At 50.2% G+C, this 16,733-nt stretch overlaps 4 protein-coding genes across 5 annotated transcripts; 1 reads left to right on the top strand and 3 right to left on the bottom strand.

Moving 5' to 3' along the window:
- Nucleotides 1-3,632: 3,632 nt before the first annotated feature.
- Nucleotides 3,633-5,892, bottom strand: LOC120680792 (peptidyl-prolyl cis-trans isomerase-like). Its single transcript, XM_039962338.1, has one exon. The coding sequence runs from the start codon at nt 4,399-4,401 to the stop codon at nt 3,838-3,840; it is 564 nt and encodes a 187-aa protein (XP_039818272.1). The 5' UTR covers nt 4,402-5,892; the 3' UTR covers nt 3,633-3,837.
- A 444-nt stretch (nt 5,893-6,336) lies between these two features.
- On the top strand, nt 6,337-11,176 carry LOC120682359 (nuclear transport factor 2-like). 2 transcript variants are annotated; one of them, XM_039964213.1, is made up of 9 exons: nt 6,337-6,638; nt 6,750-6,890; nt 7,520-7,826; nt 8,274-8,521; nt 8,596-8,737; nt 9,583-9,704; nt 9,784-9,849; nt 10,386-10,464; nt 10,713-11,176. In XM_039964213.1, the coding sequence occupies exons 1-9, from the start codon at nt 6,582-6,584 to the stop codon at nt 10,826-10,828; spliced, it is 1,278 nt and encodes a 425-aa protein (XP_039820147.1). In that variant the 5' UTR covers nt 6,337-6,581; the 3' UTR covers nt 10,829-11,176. The 2 variants fall into 2 exon arrangements, with proteins under 2 accessions (XP_039820147.1, XP_039820148.1); XM_039964214.1 differs by having other exon boundaries at nt 6,582-6,638; nt 9,586-9,704.
- Nucleotides 11,177-11,518: 342 nt separating this feature from the next.
- LOC120682360 lies at nt 11,519-13,098 on the bottom strand. The gene is made up of 3 exons (XM_039964215.1): nt 12,400-13,098; nt 12,128-12,300; nt 11,519-12,005 (listed from the first exon to the last, which is right to left on the bottom strand). The coding sequence occupies exons 1-3, from the start codon at nt 13,069-13,071 to the stop codon at nt 11,843-11,845; spliced, it is 1,008 nt and encodes a 335-aa protein (XP_039820149.1). The 5' UTR covers nt 13,072-13,098; the 3' UTR covers nt 11,519-11,842.
- Nucleotides 13,099-13,726: 628 nt separating this feature from the next.
- LOC120683279 lies at nt 13,727-16,388 on the bottom strand. The gene is made up of 4 exons (XM_039965348.1): nt 16,065-16,388; nt 15,206-15,434; nt 14,874-15,026; nt 13,727-14,485 (listed from the first exon to the last, which is right to left on the bottom strand). Exons 1-4 carry the CDS (start codon nt 16,314-16,316, stop codon nt 13,803-13,805), a joined length of 1,317 nt encoding a protein of 438 aa, XP_039821282.1. The 5' UTR covers nt 16,317-16,388; the 3' UTR covers nt 13,727-13,802.
- Between the last annotated feature and the right edge of the window lie 345 nt (nt 16,389-16,733).

A 16,733-nucleotide genomic window follows, 5' to 3' on the forward strand; every position in this document is an offset into this window, starting at 1 on the left:
CTCAGGAAGGCCGGCGCCGCGCCGCACCGCTCGCGGAGCTCCACCAACTGGAGACGCCGCTGCCGCCGCTCGGGAAGCCCGCTGTCGAGCCGCACCTCCCCTGCCGCTAGCGCGCCGCACCGCTCGCTCCTGGGGCCGAAGCTCGCGGAGCTTCCCTAGGATTCAGATCCGAAGCAAAAGGAGAGAGATGAAGGGGAGAAAAAAGAAAGGAGAAGAATCGCTCGGCGCTTTGAATGAGGACGGCGGATGGATGAAGCTAGTAATAAGTGATGAATTGATGTGGCTGTGAGCTTTGGGGGCAGGACTCCCTCCGATCTTGGCTTTGGCTGCAGATGAGCACCGTGTCGCTGCCGTGGTGGTAGTAGCAGTCGTCCGGCATCCTCACCTCAACATCCACCGCCGCCGCTCCCGCCGCCAGCTCGACGGCCATCTGGTCCCGCAGAAACAGCGGCAAAGGCCACGTCGTCGTCGCCCCACGCCCTGGTGCGGTGGTGCCGCGCTCCCGCACCTTCCTCGCCCTGGCGCAGAAGAACTGCGGCACGGAGCCCCTCTTTCCTTGTCTTCGCTCCACGCCGGCTGATCCACCACACATGCCTGAGTCATGCAAGCACAAGATCCCGCTCCCGGTTCGACTCCCGGACATGGTCTTGGTCGACCGCACCGTGAGATTCGTCGATGAAGTCGAAGCCCTGATCGAAGAAGAAGGATGGTTTTCCTTCGGCAAAGACAAGTCGAGAAGCCAAGAAGTGATCATGCAAGAGCTTGCCCGGCACGAGAAGGTGGCGGAGCAAGCATTCCAGGAACTGCGCAGGGCGCAAAGCAGCGTCCCGCCCCAGCGACACCGACATCGCGTGCGACGGCGCCCATGAAGCTGCCTACTTCGACGACATATTGCGGGGCACGGAGCCCTGCCTTCCTGAGATCACCGACGCCCCAGGCGTGGTTCACTTGTCCATCAAGTACGCTTGGCCAACCAGCCGTCCCCAGTGCTACTACCCCTGCAACGCCTCCATCGCCAGCTGCCATCGGAGCTTGTTCCTTGTCTGCCTCGCCGACTGCAGTTCCGGATTCCCGGCATGTTGCCGCCGCGGTGAGCCTGGCTTCTACATGGTTTACAATACCTGGGCCAACTCCACCGCCATCGTGCCGCGGCCCGCGGGTCCGCTTCTCAATGGAGTCCTACCGCCACATTGCACGGGAGGGCGCGGGGGGGGGGGGGGGGGGGGGGGGGGGCGCCGTCATGGCACTCGGTCCCGATGCGTACGTCCTTGCCCAGCTCCTGCTCAGCATAGACCACAGGAGTGGCCACCGCCCCACCAACAAGGCCACTCTCTTCCTGTGGGATTCGCGCGCTACCGTCGGCAAGTGGATCCCGGAGGAGGTGGTGCTCCCCCTCCCCGCTGATGAAGAAGCAGACGCAACCTCGACGACCTCCTTCCTTGCAGACATGGAGTTGGCACTTTCAGCATACAACTCGATCTCTTTCTGCTGGGTTGACCTTGTGACTGGGGTCTTGGTCTACAAACGCACTGCTGCTGCTGCTGCTGCTGCATGTGATGAGGCACGACAACGTTTGCAGCAACATGGATCATCATTCCACTTCATCCCACTGCCCGAGGGATGTGATGCTGCCAGGAAGCTGATGGGGGAACCGATGATACCACCGAAGTGGTACCGCTCCATGTGCTGCGTCAACAATGAGACAGCCTTGAAATTCGTCTCCATGGAAGGCTACAACCAAGGCATCCCCATGGCTGATGTGACGCTCTCGATGTGGATTCTGGAGCACCCCCTGAGCCCGACCGGATGGAAGTGGCACTTGTCCCAATCAGTCCGCATCGGAGATCTCTGGCACAGCCCACCCTACAATGATCTGAAACTGATGCCCTGTTACCCGGTCATCAGCACGCAACAGCAGCATGTCGTCTACTTCACGGTCATTAACTACGACTACAATCACAAGTGGGAGTTGATGGAAGCCTCAGAACTTTACATTCTTGGCGTTGACAGGAATCTTCGGGGTGTCGTATCATCATTCAAGGCCCCTAATGAAGGAGATGGAGATATTCCAGCTCTGAGGATTTTTACTTCTGACTTTACCGGTTACCTAGACAAGGTACTTCCTAACAGGCTCCTACTTTTCTCTTCTTTCTTCCCGAAAAATGTAATCAATTTGAACTAGTTAGACAAATTTGTTGAAATTCTAGCGGATGGGGCATTCAATTCAACAATGCAATAGAAAATGTTATTCCCAGTAAAAAAAATCAGTTGTAATTTGGGGTTCTAGCATTAGCCATCATAAAGGGCTGTCCGTTTTTGTTTTAACTGACATATCTTATTTCTTCAGGAAGGGGTTCATTTTGTACAAGGTGTGCCCAAGGGTGGAAGAGGTTGCTGACGAGGGAAAATCAAGGAGTGCTGTGTGGGCTTCCGTGTGGATTTCTGCTAAGGCTTGCTCCAACGGCGCACCCTAAACCGCCCCCACCCTACGTAGGGGGGCTTTGGGGGGAGCGAGCCTCCAACAGCTCCCCCACAGCTCCCCCTATATGTGGGGGGAGTTGAAACTCCCCCTACATATAGAGTGAGTTCCAACTCCCCCTATATCTTTAATCACACCGTTTCTTCGCGATATTAATCCCGTTTGAGCCCCGTAACATAATGATAATGTGTATTATGACAGTACAAATACTGTATAATTTTTTTTAAATTCAAAAATATTAAATAAATAGTTAGTTAATGAGTGATAGTATATAGGGGGAATAGATATGGGGGAATGGTTGGAGAGGAGTTATAGGGAGAGGAATCTTTTGGAGGGAGGTAGTAAAATATAGTAAATAGTACGTTTGGGGGGAGTTGGATGGGGAGAATGGTTGGAGATAGCCTAAGCCGCCTGTTGGAGTTTCCACTAACACGAGTGCTGTAGTTTCTCCAGGACCAGGTGCAGGAGAATTACCAAATGTTCTTGACAATGCCCGCAGACTTGGCGGACATGCTTCGAGTGGTGAGTTCGCAAAGTGTATCAGCAGAATTGGAGTACCCGTATCATCAATCTCTCCTATGGGTTTGCAATGTGTGCTGGATGAAAACCTGAGAACTAGGATACTCAGTTACTGTCGTGAGGAAATTCCCTTTTTTGCAAGGAGCAACTCTCCCCCGGCCCCTTAGTTAACAATTAGGCCTAACTGGTACTAGCAAAGCTTGGGTGGATGCATGGATGATACCTGTGCTACCAAGTAAGCAGCAGACAGGATTTGATTCAATATCAGTGATTTTTATGCTTCCCGCGCCCTGGCTCATGTCGGCATGTCGCACATGGGTCCTTAATCTTGCTAGTGATTAGTACTCTAGCCCTCGTCGTTTCTGACATCCCTGGTTTTCAGCATGCATGCTAGTTGTGGCAATAAAAGTATAGCATATATACAGCTAGCTTCTGTCCAAGAGACATGCATAATGAAGATTCAAGTACACGATCTTTTAATTTACCAATCCGTCACATTTACTGTCATACAAAATTGCGAGATGATGCATGATTCAGAATTTAACAGACACGAGACAAGATTTTTCAGTTCTCATAGCACCAACGTCTTCATCGATAGTACTGTGCCATAAATAGCACAAACACGAAATAGTCAGAAATCAACCGCCCATAGTTAGTTACCAGTCTAATTCTCAGATCCACCATGTAACCTTACTGATTAAACTACGGACAGACTAATACTAGTACATGATAAACAACTTTTTTTTTAAGGAACCGCAACTCGCAAGGCCACAACTTGATACTGGATCAACTCTCAGATCAGGGACTTAACGGCGGCGGATGCTGCGCCCAGGGGTGTACTAACTGCGCTCGCCGCAGTCGGCGATCTTGACTACCTTGGAGGTGGTTCCACTGCGGGATCCCACATTCTCGATGGCTTCAAGGACATGAAAGCCGGACACAACCTTACCAAAGACGCAGTGGTTGCCGTCAAGGAAGGGGGCCGGCTGGAGGCAGATGAAGAAGCCCGACCCGCAGGTGTAGGGGTAGGGCTGCCCTTCGGTGTGGTTCTCCGGAAGCTCGGAGATCGCGTGGGCCGTCGTGAGGACCCACGTGTCGTGCGGTAGGTCCGACCGCTCTACGTTGGGGAACACGTCGGCGTAGATGGAACCGCCGCTGGTGCCGTTGCCGGAAATGAAGTCGCCGTCGTGGCACATGAACCCCGGGACGACGCGGTGGATTATGGAACCCTTGAAGCAGAGCAGCTTCCCCTTCGTCCCCATGCCCTTCTCACTGGTGCAGAGGGCGCGGAAGTTTTCTGCCGCCAAGGGTGCTAGGTTAGCGTACAGCTCCATCTCGATCCGGCCTGTCGGGTTGCCGTCGATGGTGATGTCGAAAAACACGCAATGGCCGGCCGCCGCCATGTCGAGAGATCGAAACTTAAAGCTAATTTTTCTTCTCTAAATTTGCCAACTCATTAAATAGGTACGGAGAGGAAAAAAAGAGATAATTTTCAAAAAATTCCTATTTTTACTTTTTAAATATGAGAAATTATGGGCCCACAAGATTAATTCCGCTTGAACCGTTTCCGCTTCCGTGATTAATCGACGCCGCCGTCTCTCGGTCACGTCTCCCTCCATCCGGGCGTCTCCCAGCCGCTGCCTCCTCCAGCCGGTCGCGCCCTCCCTTGCAGCAGGCCGCCCATCTCTCTCGCAGCAGCTAGTCCTAGTCGGCCGCCCCTCCCTTGCAGCAGTAGCAAGTCCATGGCCACAGCAGCCCGCCCATCAAAGAGCATCATGTATTATTGAAAAAAAAATGTGAGGGCAACAGCCGCCATGGCCGCCCATGGCACAGGCAGGCGCCCGACAGCGACCGATGGCACGGGCAGGTGTCCCACCGGCCCACTGGTGGATGCAGAGGGAGTAGAGCGGGGCTGGAGGGAGAAGAAAAGCACGGCGGTGACCAGCAAGCGGGGGCAACGCAGCCTGGGCGGGAGAAGGCGAGCATGGCGGCGACGGGCAACCCAGCCTGGGCGGGAGCTGGGTGGCGACGGCGCCTTCACTCATGCTCAGCTGGCGGCGGCGTTGCTTCCTTCTGGGAGGAGAAAGGCAAAGATGTGGCTCTAAGCTGAATCCTACTGGGCCAAATGGGCCAGCCCATGTGGAAGGACTCCTAGACTGCTAGCCCAACAAGTCGTTTTTATCTTTTTTGGACAATTAATATTATATATATAATTATTAATACTAAATTAATCTAGCCGTATCCTCTCATCGGTGTTTTTTTGGGAAAGTGCGTATCCGATACGTATCGTATCCATAGCCGATAATATAAATGGTTCATAAATTGAAATTGTTCAACATATATTTGACAGTCCAAATTACACATTAGTAGCACATAATTGAGTACCGATAATGCAAATGGTTTATAACTTGAAATTGCTCAACGCATATACTGATCTATCTGTTCTAAATGATCAACATTTCAAAGTGGGAACATTTGAAATAAATAAAGGATAATAAAGTTCTAAAACAACAAATGGCATTGATAAGTTCATAAGGATGCTCACAAATCCATAAATCCATAAGTAATTACAAATTGCAGTGACATATTCACGAAATAAGGATAAATTCGTTAATCCTCACCTTGTTCACTTCACTGGGCACTTGCTGGCTTCTTGCTCTGTGCGAGTGCAAGTGCGTCCACTGCGTGGCGCGGCAGGCGTCCGGAGTAGGGCGGCAGGGCCCCTGCGCGAGATCTGCGGCCGGGACTGGCGGCGACAGGGCGAGACGGGGGTGCGGAGGGAATCGGGAGAGGAGACAGGCGGCGGCGGCGGCGGCGGAAGGAGGCGAGGCGGCGGGGCTGACGGCAGATGGTGGAGAACCGGAGAGAAGTAGAAGAAACGGCGAGGGTTTAGGCTAGGCCCAAGTCTTTGGGCCCTTAAGGCCAATCTCTGGTTGGGCTTCATGTTTTTGGGCCGTGCTGGTTCCAGCCAGGCCGACGGACCAAAGTGACCTGACTCCGCCACATCGACGATCCAACGGCCACGGAACGTAGCACGTCGCGGCCCCGCCGCGCTCCCCGCCAATCGACCAAAAAGTGCGCGCCCCGCCCACCCGCCGCGGCCCCCGACTGCGCCGCATTCCCGCGGCGACACTTCCGGCAGCCACCGTTTAACCCAGCCACCCCCACCGACGTGTGGCCCCTCGCCTACATGGACCCCACTAGTCATGCGCTGCTACCCACGCTCCCCGTCCGCCCGTTCGGTCTCCTCGCGATCGCGACAGCCGGAAGGGGGCGGCCTTCGAATCCCGAAAGAGAGCGAAAAGCAGAAACAGAAGGCAGTAAAAGGGAGCAGCCATTTTAAAACCTCGGCCTCCTTCCCCACTCGATCCCCAACCCCCCACAGCTGTCTCCGCTCCACCAATCTATCCGTCGCCCGTCCCGCCGCGCCCGCATTCTCCACCCTCCCCGGCGGCGAGCCCCCGCCCCTCCCTCCTCTGCTCCGTCGCCTCCGGGAGCATCGTCGCGCGCGACCCTCGCGGGAGTCGCGGCGGCCCGTTTCCCGATCGGAGCGCTCTCCGCCCTAGGGTTTTGGGGGCCGGCCATGGACCCGATGGAGCAGCCGGAGCCCGAAGTCGCGGGCCACTACTACGCCCTCCAGGTGAGCGTGCGCGGCCGGATCTCGAGCGGTGGGGTAATGGTGGGGTTCGGGGTTTTGGGTGGGGTTTTCGGCGCCTGACGCGTGGTGGTGGTTTTTCCTTTGCGGGGGCAGGTGGGCTCCTACTTCCTGACGGGATACTACAACGTCCTGACGAACCAGCCGCACCTGGCGAGCCAGTTCTACACGAACAGGAGCAGCGTCGTCAGGCTGGACTGCGAGACGGGGCAGTGGTCTCTTGGAGAGACGGTGGAGGTACAAATCCCGGTCGCTTGTAATTGTTCTGCATTTTTTCCCTCCCTGTTGCTGTTAGATTTTCGTCTGTGAAATACCAGTTCAACTATTGATATTATATTAGAATTTTAGCCGCGATCCTGTCTTGGAAGGTTTTGTTTTATCATATTCATATGGACTCTCATGACTGTTTTATCGACTATTTGAAGGTTGCTACAATTCTAGATTCAATGTGTGATAAATCTGTGTACTTTAAATTTGGACACAAACATCACCTAGACGTGTATCAGTTTGTTTGTTGCAAAATGAGTAGACGTGTATCAGTTTGTTTGATGCAAAATGAATGGTGTTGAAGGTCAAATAAAGTGAAATAAATTGTTTGCCTTTTATCTCTTATTGAAAAGTTGTATAATTTTCTGTTACTAATGTCTTTGGTATGCAAATAAAGTAGAACAAATTGATTACTATTTATTGGAGAAGATATTTGTCTTTAACTCAAAATGGAGTAGGGACTTGAAACCCTGATCTAGACCGCACAATTTTCTGTTCTTCCATCATCCTGCAATGTTGTTTTGGTGTGTTAGCTCTGATAAACCATACTTCTATTGTTGGTTAAGCCATCTTACTTTTATTGTTATCTACTTTTGCAGGTTATCAATGATATGATGATGTCCATGAATGTAACCAAGGTTGAAGTTAAAACAGCAAATTTCTTGGAGTCATGGGGTGCGGCGATCACACTGCTGGTCACTGGCCTAGTGCAATTGAAGGACTACCCTGTTCGCAAGCGATTCGTTCAGAATATTGTTCTTGCTCCAAAGAAAGATGGGTATTATATATTCAGTGACATCTTTAAGCTCATCTGTGATGAGTATGGTGATCAGTACCATGTTTCTGATTACAATTGTGCTGACAACCTGCCCCAAGTGGATGCTTCTTATACAATGGCTGAAACAGGTATCTCTTCCCAATGGTGTTCAAATTATTATACATAAATATCTAGTATTCTACTGTTTCATGGACTTTCCCGCTGCTTTGTGCCATCTTGTGCTTTAGATGCTAATAAGTAAATCCATATTGGAGCTGCTTCTCTTTTGCAAAAAGATTTTGTTATATCGCCAAATCTATGGACAATAGAATTCGCATCGTAACTGACAAGGTCCCCAGATTTTTTATGCTTCCTGCCACTTAATCTAGGCCTTCACTGATCCTTTTCTCATTCCTATTTAAATTTAATGAGCATGTTTTTGGACAGTATATTTACCATGTTATTCTTATTTTCCATTTTTAGTTTGGTGCCAGATATTTATTGCATACCTTCATGCTTAGGTTGAGGGAAAGTTTCTCTTAAATCATAGGCATGCTATCATTGCACTGAGATTCTTTGGTTGCATAATTCACCAGGGTCTGATTATTTGGATGGAGAACCTCAGGAGGTTGTAGCTCCTGCTCAAAATCATGTGCAACAGCAAGATCCTTCTGAGTATAAGGCTGAGAATGTGATCTACGAGGAAACTCATTCAGAAGAGCATATGCCCTCATTCCCCAGTTCAACAGATGTTAAACAGGATTCGCCTCTTGCTCCCCACCCTCCTTCCCCGCCTACCCCCGAAGAACCTGTGGAAGAAGCACCTAAAACATATGCTTCAGTGGTAAGCAAACACATCTTATATTTTATAAGCTGTATTCCTAGTACCTTTTTCTTGATTGATTGCAATGATATCAGTTGCGAACAAAAGCGAAGGCCACAATGGGGACTGCAGAGTCACAACAGGCTCAACAGTTGGCTCAGCAGGTGCAAACTGTCCCGGTGCATGAAAAATCTAACTCGGACAACAACCGGGTTGTTAGCACCCCTGATGATGAAGGTTTCATTCTTTTGTGCACTGTTTCACTCTTGCTTTTGATGAATTTAATTTTGGCCTATGTTGAAACTGTTTTGTCACTACTATAATTTATAGGTACTGAATATGGGTAGAATACATTCTGTCCTTTAGCGCTTGAAATAGCCTTTGAACTTGTTTATTAGTTATTCAAATTTTAGATTTGAGCTCAAATTCCTTTCGAAGGGATGCTAGGATGTGGGAAGCAAATGATAATTCTTAAGTGGAGAGCTCTTGTTAGGATACACAAACTCATGTCATGTTTGCTCTTTGTTCCCCACTGTTATTTTCTTCTCAATATGTGTGAGTTGCTGTGTCATCATAATCTTGAGATTTGATCTAGTTTTATCTTATTGCTTTAGTGAAGAATTATTGACCTGCATCCCATCTACGTCTCAAGCATGCTACTAGTATGTAGGGTGCACTTGCTGAATATGCTGTTGATGAACCACTCTTGGTGATGGACTGTATTTTTCTTTCTGGATGCATTCTTACAGTATTGTTGGGCTGGGCATTAGCTTTTCTTTATTAAAATTTTCCATTCTCCACAAGACTTACAACTCTGAACTTCTTATATCTGTTGTGGACCTTCTGCTTCGTGCAACAGAATTTCTGATTTCATGCGACAACTCTCATTATATTATGTTCTTTGTTTTGTATGTACACCATATATGCCTGGATAGTATACCTAATTTGACTATTTCAGGAGGTGCATTTTTAATTCTGTGGTGTCTAGTCCAGTATCATTTGTACTTTATTTTGCTATGTCATGTTTGTTTATTTTGTTGTGTTTTTTTATGTAGCCTTAACTGCTGATGTTTTTTTTTCAGAAGAGTTTATTTCAGTTTATGTTGGGAATCTTTCGCCATCTACTTCAGTCTTTGATCTTGAGAAGGTGTTTCAGGCTTTTGGAAGAATTAAACCTGACGGAGTTGCTATCCGAAGCCGCAAGGTTTCTTGCCTTTATTAAGTGCTTTTACATTTTCTTTTCTAAGTTATATCGCTCTCCTAATTTCATTACTGATACACAGGAGGCTGGAGTCTTCTTTGGCTTTGTTGAGTTTGAAGACATGTCTGGTATTCAGAATGCTTTAAATGTAAGTTTCCCTTAGTATGGCAGGCTTATGTAATATGCAATTATATCATCAATACAGCTAGCTCAGTCAGAAAACCTATCCGACCAATAACCTAGGAAAGGAATAAAATGGATGTGGAATCATGTCATGAACATCATAACAGTTTTTGCACTATCCCCTGAGCATTATAGAGGGCAAAGCATACCAACTGTGTTCTGCCAAAGTGGAAAGTAGAAACATACACCTCCTCAGGCCATTAGAATTTTAAAATATAAAGTGAGGTATAGACTGATATCTCAATGGATGTCTACAGCTGTAATGAGTCCGTGTGTATGCTTAATTTGCCAGGTGAACTTCTTTGACTGACTACTGCATTACCAATATCTGTTTGATATACAGATGTATAACAAAAGCAGGCATTTCCATTTGTTGTTTTTTACGTTTACACTGGCAAACTTTAATTAGATGTTCATGGAAAAAGAAAATAGTGACGCTATCCATCTCATTGCACATTTTACCAAGACGCTGTCTTATCTGAATAATCTTTTGAACATCAGGCATCGCCGATAGAATTGAACGGTCGTTTAGTACATGTTGAGGAGAGGAGGCCTAACTGTGGATTCCCAAGTGCCAGAAGTAAGTGTTTTTAATCAGGATTGTCTCCATTTGATTAAGCAAATTTTGTTCAAACGTTTGTGCCAACATTTCGCATTCACCCTATGTGATAGTTTTAGGCAGATGGATGGGATACTGATAATCAATGTGATAACCATTTACCTCTGTTAGTTGCAAAAGACACAAATTAGAGCTTTGTAGTTTTCTCTTGTTCCTGTGTTTATTCTCTATTTTGTTAGGGTTGTTGATTGTAGTTTCTTGCTGTGCAGGACGGGGTCGAGGAAAGGACCAAGCTGGTGGACGATATGACGGGGAGTACCCTACTCGATCGAAGGGAACCGGGTACCAGAAAAAGGGTGGACGCCAGTATGACAGCTACTACTAGTTTTGTACTTGCTCTGCTGGTGGATGGCCATGTGCCGTTGGTGTTCTCTACCTGGTGCGGTTCTGGCCATAGTTTTGCCGAAAGTCACAATGGTGTGGAGACTAGCATTTCTGCTTTTGCTGACATTGAGCAGAGTCGTTTTTGGGGATGGGCTTCTGTTGCCGTTTTGTTGCGTCATAGTAGTTTTTGCGCCTCAGCTACAGTGACCTGTTAAAATGTTGATCATGCTGTCGCCCCGATTGGTGTCTTTTGAAAACACAGTAGAAGTTTTGACAAATGTTAGCGAACAGTTTCAGTGTTCCCCCTGGGTTGTTCGGAGTGTTAATAGGTGGTGAGCTTGAATTCTCATAGTTTGCGTGCGTTATGCTGCCATTTTTGTCATGCTCGCAATTGTTCGATTTTAGCTGCTGCTGTGCTGCAGGTTGCCGTTCGAGCTGTTCCTGCAACGCTGATTGAAGCTTATATCTGCGGGGCTTCGGGCTTGTTCAACCCTGTGCATTTGCGCATGATCGAAGCTTGTATTTGTTGTCGCGACGGATTGACGACGAAGAATAGAGGTGTGATGTTTTTGACTTCCTGTAAACACACTGTTTTGCTCAAACTCTCACCGAGCCAAGGGATCTTGGCCGGCTGCGTCATCCAACCTGGTAGGGTAGGCACAGCTTCAGTGTAACCACGATTTCGCAAGAGTAGTCTCATTCAGTGTGTCAGTTGACTTCTATTGAATGGAGGTAGTACAGATTTTAGAGTTGCAGAAATAACGGCGTCCTGCGATGCGAGTCTGACGGTGACCCACCATCGAGGTGCCATCCTTCGTTGGCAGAGGCAGCACGAAATCAATACTACTAAAGAACTTGGAACCTGATGATCTTCATCAGACTATCACAAGGTTTACATGCTATCCAGCATCCAACGCTCACGCTCCAACTGCCACCTTATTTATTCGCCAACTAATACAACCATTTTTCAGGTTAAATTACATCGCTTGCACGCGCCACGCTGCCCCTGACGGGATCAGACGGCCGCCGAAGCCAGTTCCCTCACCTGCCCAGCCTGCTGTGTAGTTGCAGCGCGCAGATCGGGCGCTCCAGCCCCACCCGTGCCCTGCTCGCCTTCCCCGAGGTCGTCGTCGTCGTCCTGCTCCCACAGGAAGCTGGCGTACGCGGCGAGGACATGGCTGCGAGAGGCCACAGGCACATGGTGCCAATCACCGTCAGCTCCTCCCTCTCGAGCTCAACGAATTCGAAAATCAATCAAATTGCCCTAGTTTTAGACCCATTTTTCTGGACGGCTACCTACCTGTTCTGTGGGGCGGCCTGCACGGACCTGTGGAAGTAGCCGAGGCACCTCTCCTGGTCGCGGTGCACCTCCCAGACCAGCTTGGCGTACTGCGACATGATCTCGCCGTCGCCGGGGTCCGCCAGCATGGCGCGCGAGTAGTACTCCTCCGCCCTCATCGCGTCGCCCTTCACCTGACGACGTTGCTCATGTCGTGAGCTGTGAGCGAGACGCAACAAGGGAGAGACCAGCAACGGCCAACGGGCATGGCGCGCGGACGGGCGGCGGCGTACCTCGTGCAGGAACTGCGCGTAGTTGCGCAGGAACAGCGCGTTCCCGGGCTGCTCGTCCACCATGCGCTTGTACTGCGCGTCCAGCGCGGCCGCCTCCTCGTCCTGCTCCCGCAGCGCAGCCCGCTCCTCCACGCCGCCCCCCATCGCCTCGCCCTTGCCTCCCGCGGCCGTGCTCTTGCCGGCGGTGAAGAAGCCGGAGGCGATGCGGTCGATCCCGAGGCCCCTCGCCAGGAACAGCGGCACCTCCGGGTGGTCCGGCTGCGCCGTGCGCTGCTCCTGCAGCAGCTCCGCTCCGTCGTGCTGCTGGTCGAGGCCGAGGCCGTGGCGGGGCTCCTCCTGGGACGCCAGCGGTGCGCCGCCGACGGTGTTGTAGACGGAGAAGGAGAGCTCCGTGCGGAGGCCGCCGCCGGAGGAGGGTCCGCTGCTGATGCCGCCGGCTCCCGCGTCGCTCGGGGTGGAGAGGGAGGGGATGTGGCTGTCGGAGAAGGCTCGCCGGAGCTGCAGGGAGGAGGTGGGCGAGGGGAAGGAAGAGGAGAGGAAGAAGGGGTGCAGGAATGGCGTGGATGAGCTCCGCAGCAACATCCTCCTCCCTCCGAGCCTTCTCAGAAAGGAGAGAGAGGACGCGGAGATGTCGCTTCGTCCTCGAGATCTGATCCCTCCTCGTGTCTTCATTTATATAGCCGCAAGTCATCACAGCACAGGATGGAGCCGGCGGCCAATGGCTGCAGGCTCGGCAGGTTTTTTTTTCTTTGACCGGCCAACGCGTCCTCTCGAGAGCGGGCTGCGGGCGCATGTGACTCGTTGTCGATTTCACAAGCAAGGGTCTCGGGATCTCGACGACCCTGCTGCCTGCTCGACGCAGGAGAACAGGGCCACGATCATTGATCGCGAGCTCTCTGAACGCAGCATTCTTGCGTGTGAGTCGTACAACGGCCGCTGGTTAAAGAGTGGACTAGAGGCTTTGCTTCTCTTCCCAACAAGAAGCTGCCGCCATTTGTCAACCCTACCTCTTGGCTTATCGGCAACGCGCAAGAACCTCGTGGGCGGGCTGGGGGGCTGCCACGTCGGCGTCCGGTTTAATGCACCTCACGTGCGCGCCTCTGACCTCGCGGCGGGCGGCGAGCCAGAAAAGGAGCCATGCCGTGGCAAGGCCGGAGTTTTCGGTCGCCGGGAGCGGTCCTGTCCTGTGAAGAACTACCTTTCCTGCCGCCGCCGGGAAGCCACGAGGCCGATGCCCACCCGCTCCAACACCGTCACCGTCAGGGCAGCTTGGTGTGGAGGAGCTAGATGTGTTCTCGAAACAATCAGCGAGACCGGCCAAGAGGCGAAAGTAAACCACCAAGTAATATCCAATAGATCAAGGTGTACCATTCAAATTCCCCAAAACAGAGCATCTCACATTCTCACTCAACCAGCGCGAAACCATTCTTGACGTACTGCAAACAAGAGAACGGCAGGCCCAGCGCGCGCTCAACCACGTCGCACTTCGACAGGAGCTTGCCGAGGACGTAGTCCCTGCGGCTGAGCCCCAGGCGCGCGCCGGCGGCGCCGCCGCTAGTGACCGCCTCGCCGCGGCAGGCGACGAGGGTGATGTTGCAGAGCCACGGGACGGCGGCCGTGAAGGCCATCCCGAAGAGCTGCTTGTACGCCCCGCAGACCCGGGAGACGTGCGGGCCCATGGGAAGCACGCTCTGGAACTGGGCGTGGCCCTGCGCCACGCCCGGAAGCTCCGAGTCGGAGTGCAGGTTCACCACCACGGTGCCGTGGACGGGGTGGACCCTCCTCTCCAGGTTCTCCATGAACGCCCCGTCGGCGTCCCAGAGCTTGCGGGGGAATACGTCGTCCCCGTCGTAGGCGTCGACGAAGACGAGGTCGTATTGGTTGCGGTCGCTGGCGATGAAGTCCTCGGCGTCCGCTATGTGGAGGAAGATTCGGTCGTGTATGCCTCCCCATAGCAGATCGTCAGCGTCGGCGGGCAGCATGGATTCAGATGATAAGCCTTTCACAGGTGACATGGGGAAACCCATGGCTTCGACGGAAGCTGAGACAACCACTGGATCAATTTCCACGATGTGGATGGAAGCACCTGAAAAAGGGGTTGAACTAAGATCAGTCATTTTAATGATGCGTAAGACATTTGTAGGTGTAACTCCACCATCGATACTATGTTAAGACATTTGTAGGTGTAACTCCACCATCGATACTATGTTAGGCTTAGGCGGTCAGGCCAACTCCCTCAATGAGCTGTTTTGCTTCGGAGGTTTTTTGTTTTTAAGTTATTTTCTGTTCATGTGAAAGGAAAATTATTCAGCTAAATTAATTTGCTTTAGAGGCGTCACAAAACAACCTAAAACAAGGCACCATTCACTATTTCACTTTACTACAGTATGAAGAAAACAAAGTATCAGCAAGTCAGAAATCGCAGTACAGATATATTGTTACTAAGAATTGCTGAAGCTTGTGATAGTGCTTACCTCTGAACTTGCTTGCCAAAAACAATGGTAAGTTGCCACCACCATGGCCGATGCACAGAATTTTCATATTGTTCTGTCCGGATACTGCTTCGGGGAGATCATAAGAAGCACAAGGAAGTGCCGTCAATCCTGCTGACACCATACTCTTGACATCTGTAAAACTCTACTTTCAGATGAAAGATACAGCACAAACATTAAAAGAAAAACTAGGTAGCTTTTGCATCTAACACAGCTAGGGCAAGTTGTAGATTAATGGACATAAATGACAGATGATGTTAACAGAGCACAATGGACATATCATGGTCAATGCAGGGTGATACAAGTGAACTCACAAGGAACAGCTAAAACATGTGGTTGCTGCATCAAGAATAATGACCTCTGACCCGATGTCCTATAGCATGTCATTACTTTTACAGTGCTTTGCCGTGTATGATCATTAAAACGCAATACTCGCCACTGGTAGCCTAGTATCTTAAATTGGTCGACGCCAGCTGACTCTGGGTATAATCTTGCATTTCTTTCTTGAAGCCATCTCTCCACTGCTGGCCAATGCTCAATAGCCTGACATTATATAACGAGTTCTGTTTCAATGTAACTCCAGAATATATTTTTACTAAAAAAATTATTCTCAAAAAGTTGCTAAAATTAGTGCAGCAATGATTCCCATAGTAATACAAATTCATATGAAAGCACAAATAGAAAATTAGACCCTAACACTTTCTTACAAGCATTTCTTCCTTGTTTTAGTGTTGTCTAAGTCAAACTAATCAAATGAATACACTATCCAGACATATATTATGCTGGAATTAATGACACTAATTTGATATTATATGTATTGGTTAGTTTTTCTACAGAATTTGTCAAATATATAAAAGTTTGACTTAGGACAACTAAATTTCAGAATGGAGGTAAGCGAGGAAGTAAAAATGTTGAGTACAACCCCTATGCCTAGATCACAGCACCTTTATTTTTTCCCCTGGTACAAGCAAGAATCGCAAACAGCCAGTGCCAGTCTATTAAGAGAAAAATGAAAACCAAGTTTTTATTTTAGGGCGAAAGAAGACCAAGTTGCTAAATTTAGTCAGAACTTCTGTTACCAAATTGAGGAAAACCTTGTCTTTCGCTAGCATCAGCAGTTCAGCACAAGCTATGTGGCCAAGCAGGATTGCAGGAAAGAGAAGCTATAGCTACCGGGCGGGAGGTTGGGTAGGCGGAGACAGAGACGACGCCGTTGCCACACTCGGAGTGGCGGCGGAAGACGGTCTGCGCCCCCTCGCCGGGACCGTCCTCCTTGCCCCACCACTCCCTGTGATACGACCAGTCCCCCTCGTCGAGGGAACGCTGATGCCGTGCGCCCGCAGCGGCTGGGGACGCCTCCGCCGCCGACAACGATAGCCGCCGGGCGGCGCCGCGGGTGCATCTCGACGCCGCCGCTCGCAGCATTGTGCGCGACTGTCCTGCGCCTTCTGGTGGGGTCAGCGGTGAACCGGTGTGACCCAGAGGAAAAGCCCAAAAGCCCACAGGCCCAGCGTAGGCCTGCACTAGTCTCTACTTTACAGGGAGCCCACTGTAGAATTAAAAAAGAAGAAGGGAAACAAAAGAAGTAAAATTTCAGAAAATTAAGCAAAGATGGTAAAAATACAAAGATACTATATCAGTTTCTTAGAAATGTATATGTCAGCACTCTGTACCGCAAGCAAAAAAAAAAAACTTTGCGATCTACATTGCAACTACTTCTTTTCTTGAAACAAATGAATAACTTTGTTAAGGTCTCTACTATCATTCATTATTACCGTATTCAGCTAGTGCTTTGACAATCGAGAGGGAAAGTTTTTTTTAATCTCGAATATGTAGGAGAGC

The sequence above is a fragment of the Panicum virgatum genome, chromosome 7N (assembly GCF_016808335.1).
Source record: "Panicum virgatum strain AP13 chromosome 7N, P.virgatum_v5, whole genome shotgun sequence".
NCBI lineage: Eukaryota > Viridiplantae > Streptophyta > Magnoliopsida > Poales > Poaceae > Panicum > Panicum virgatum.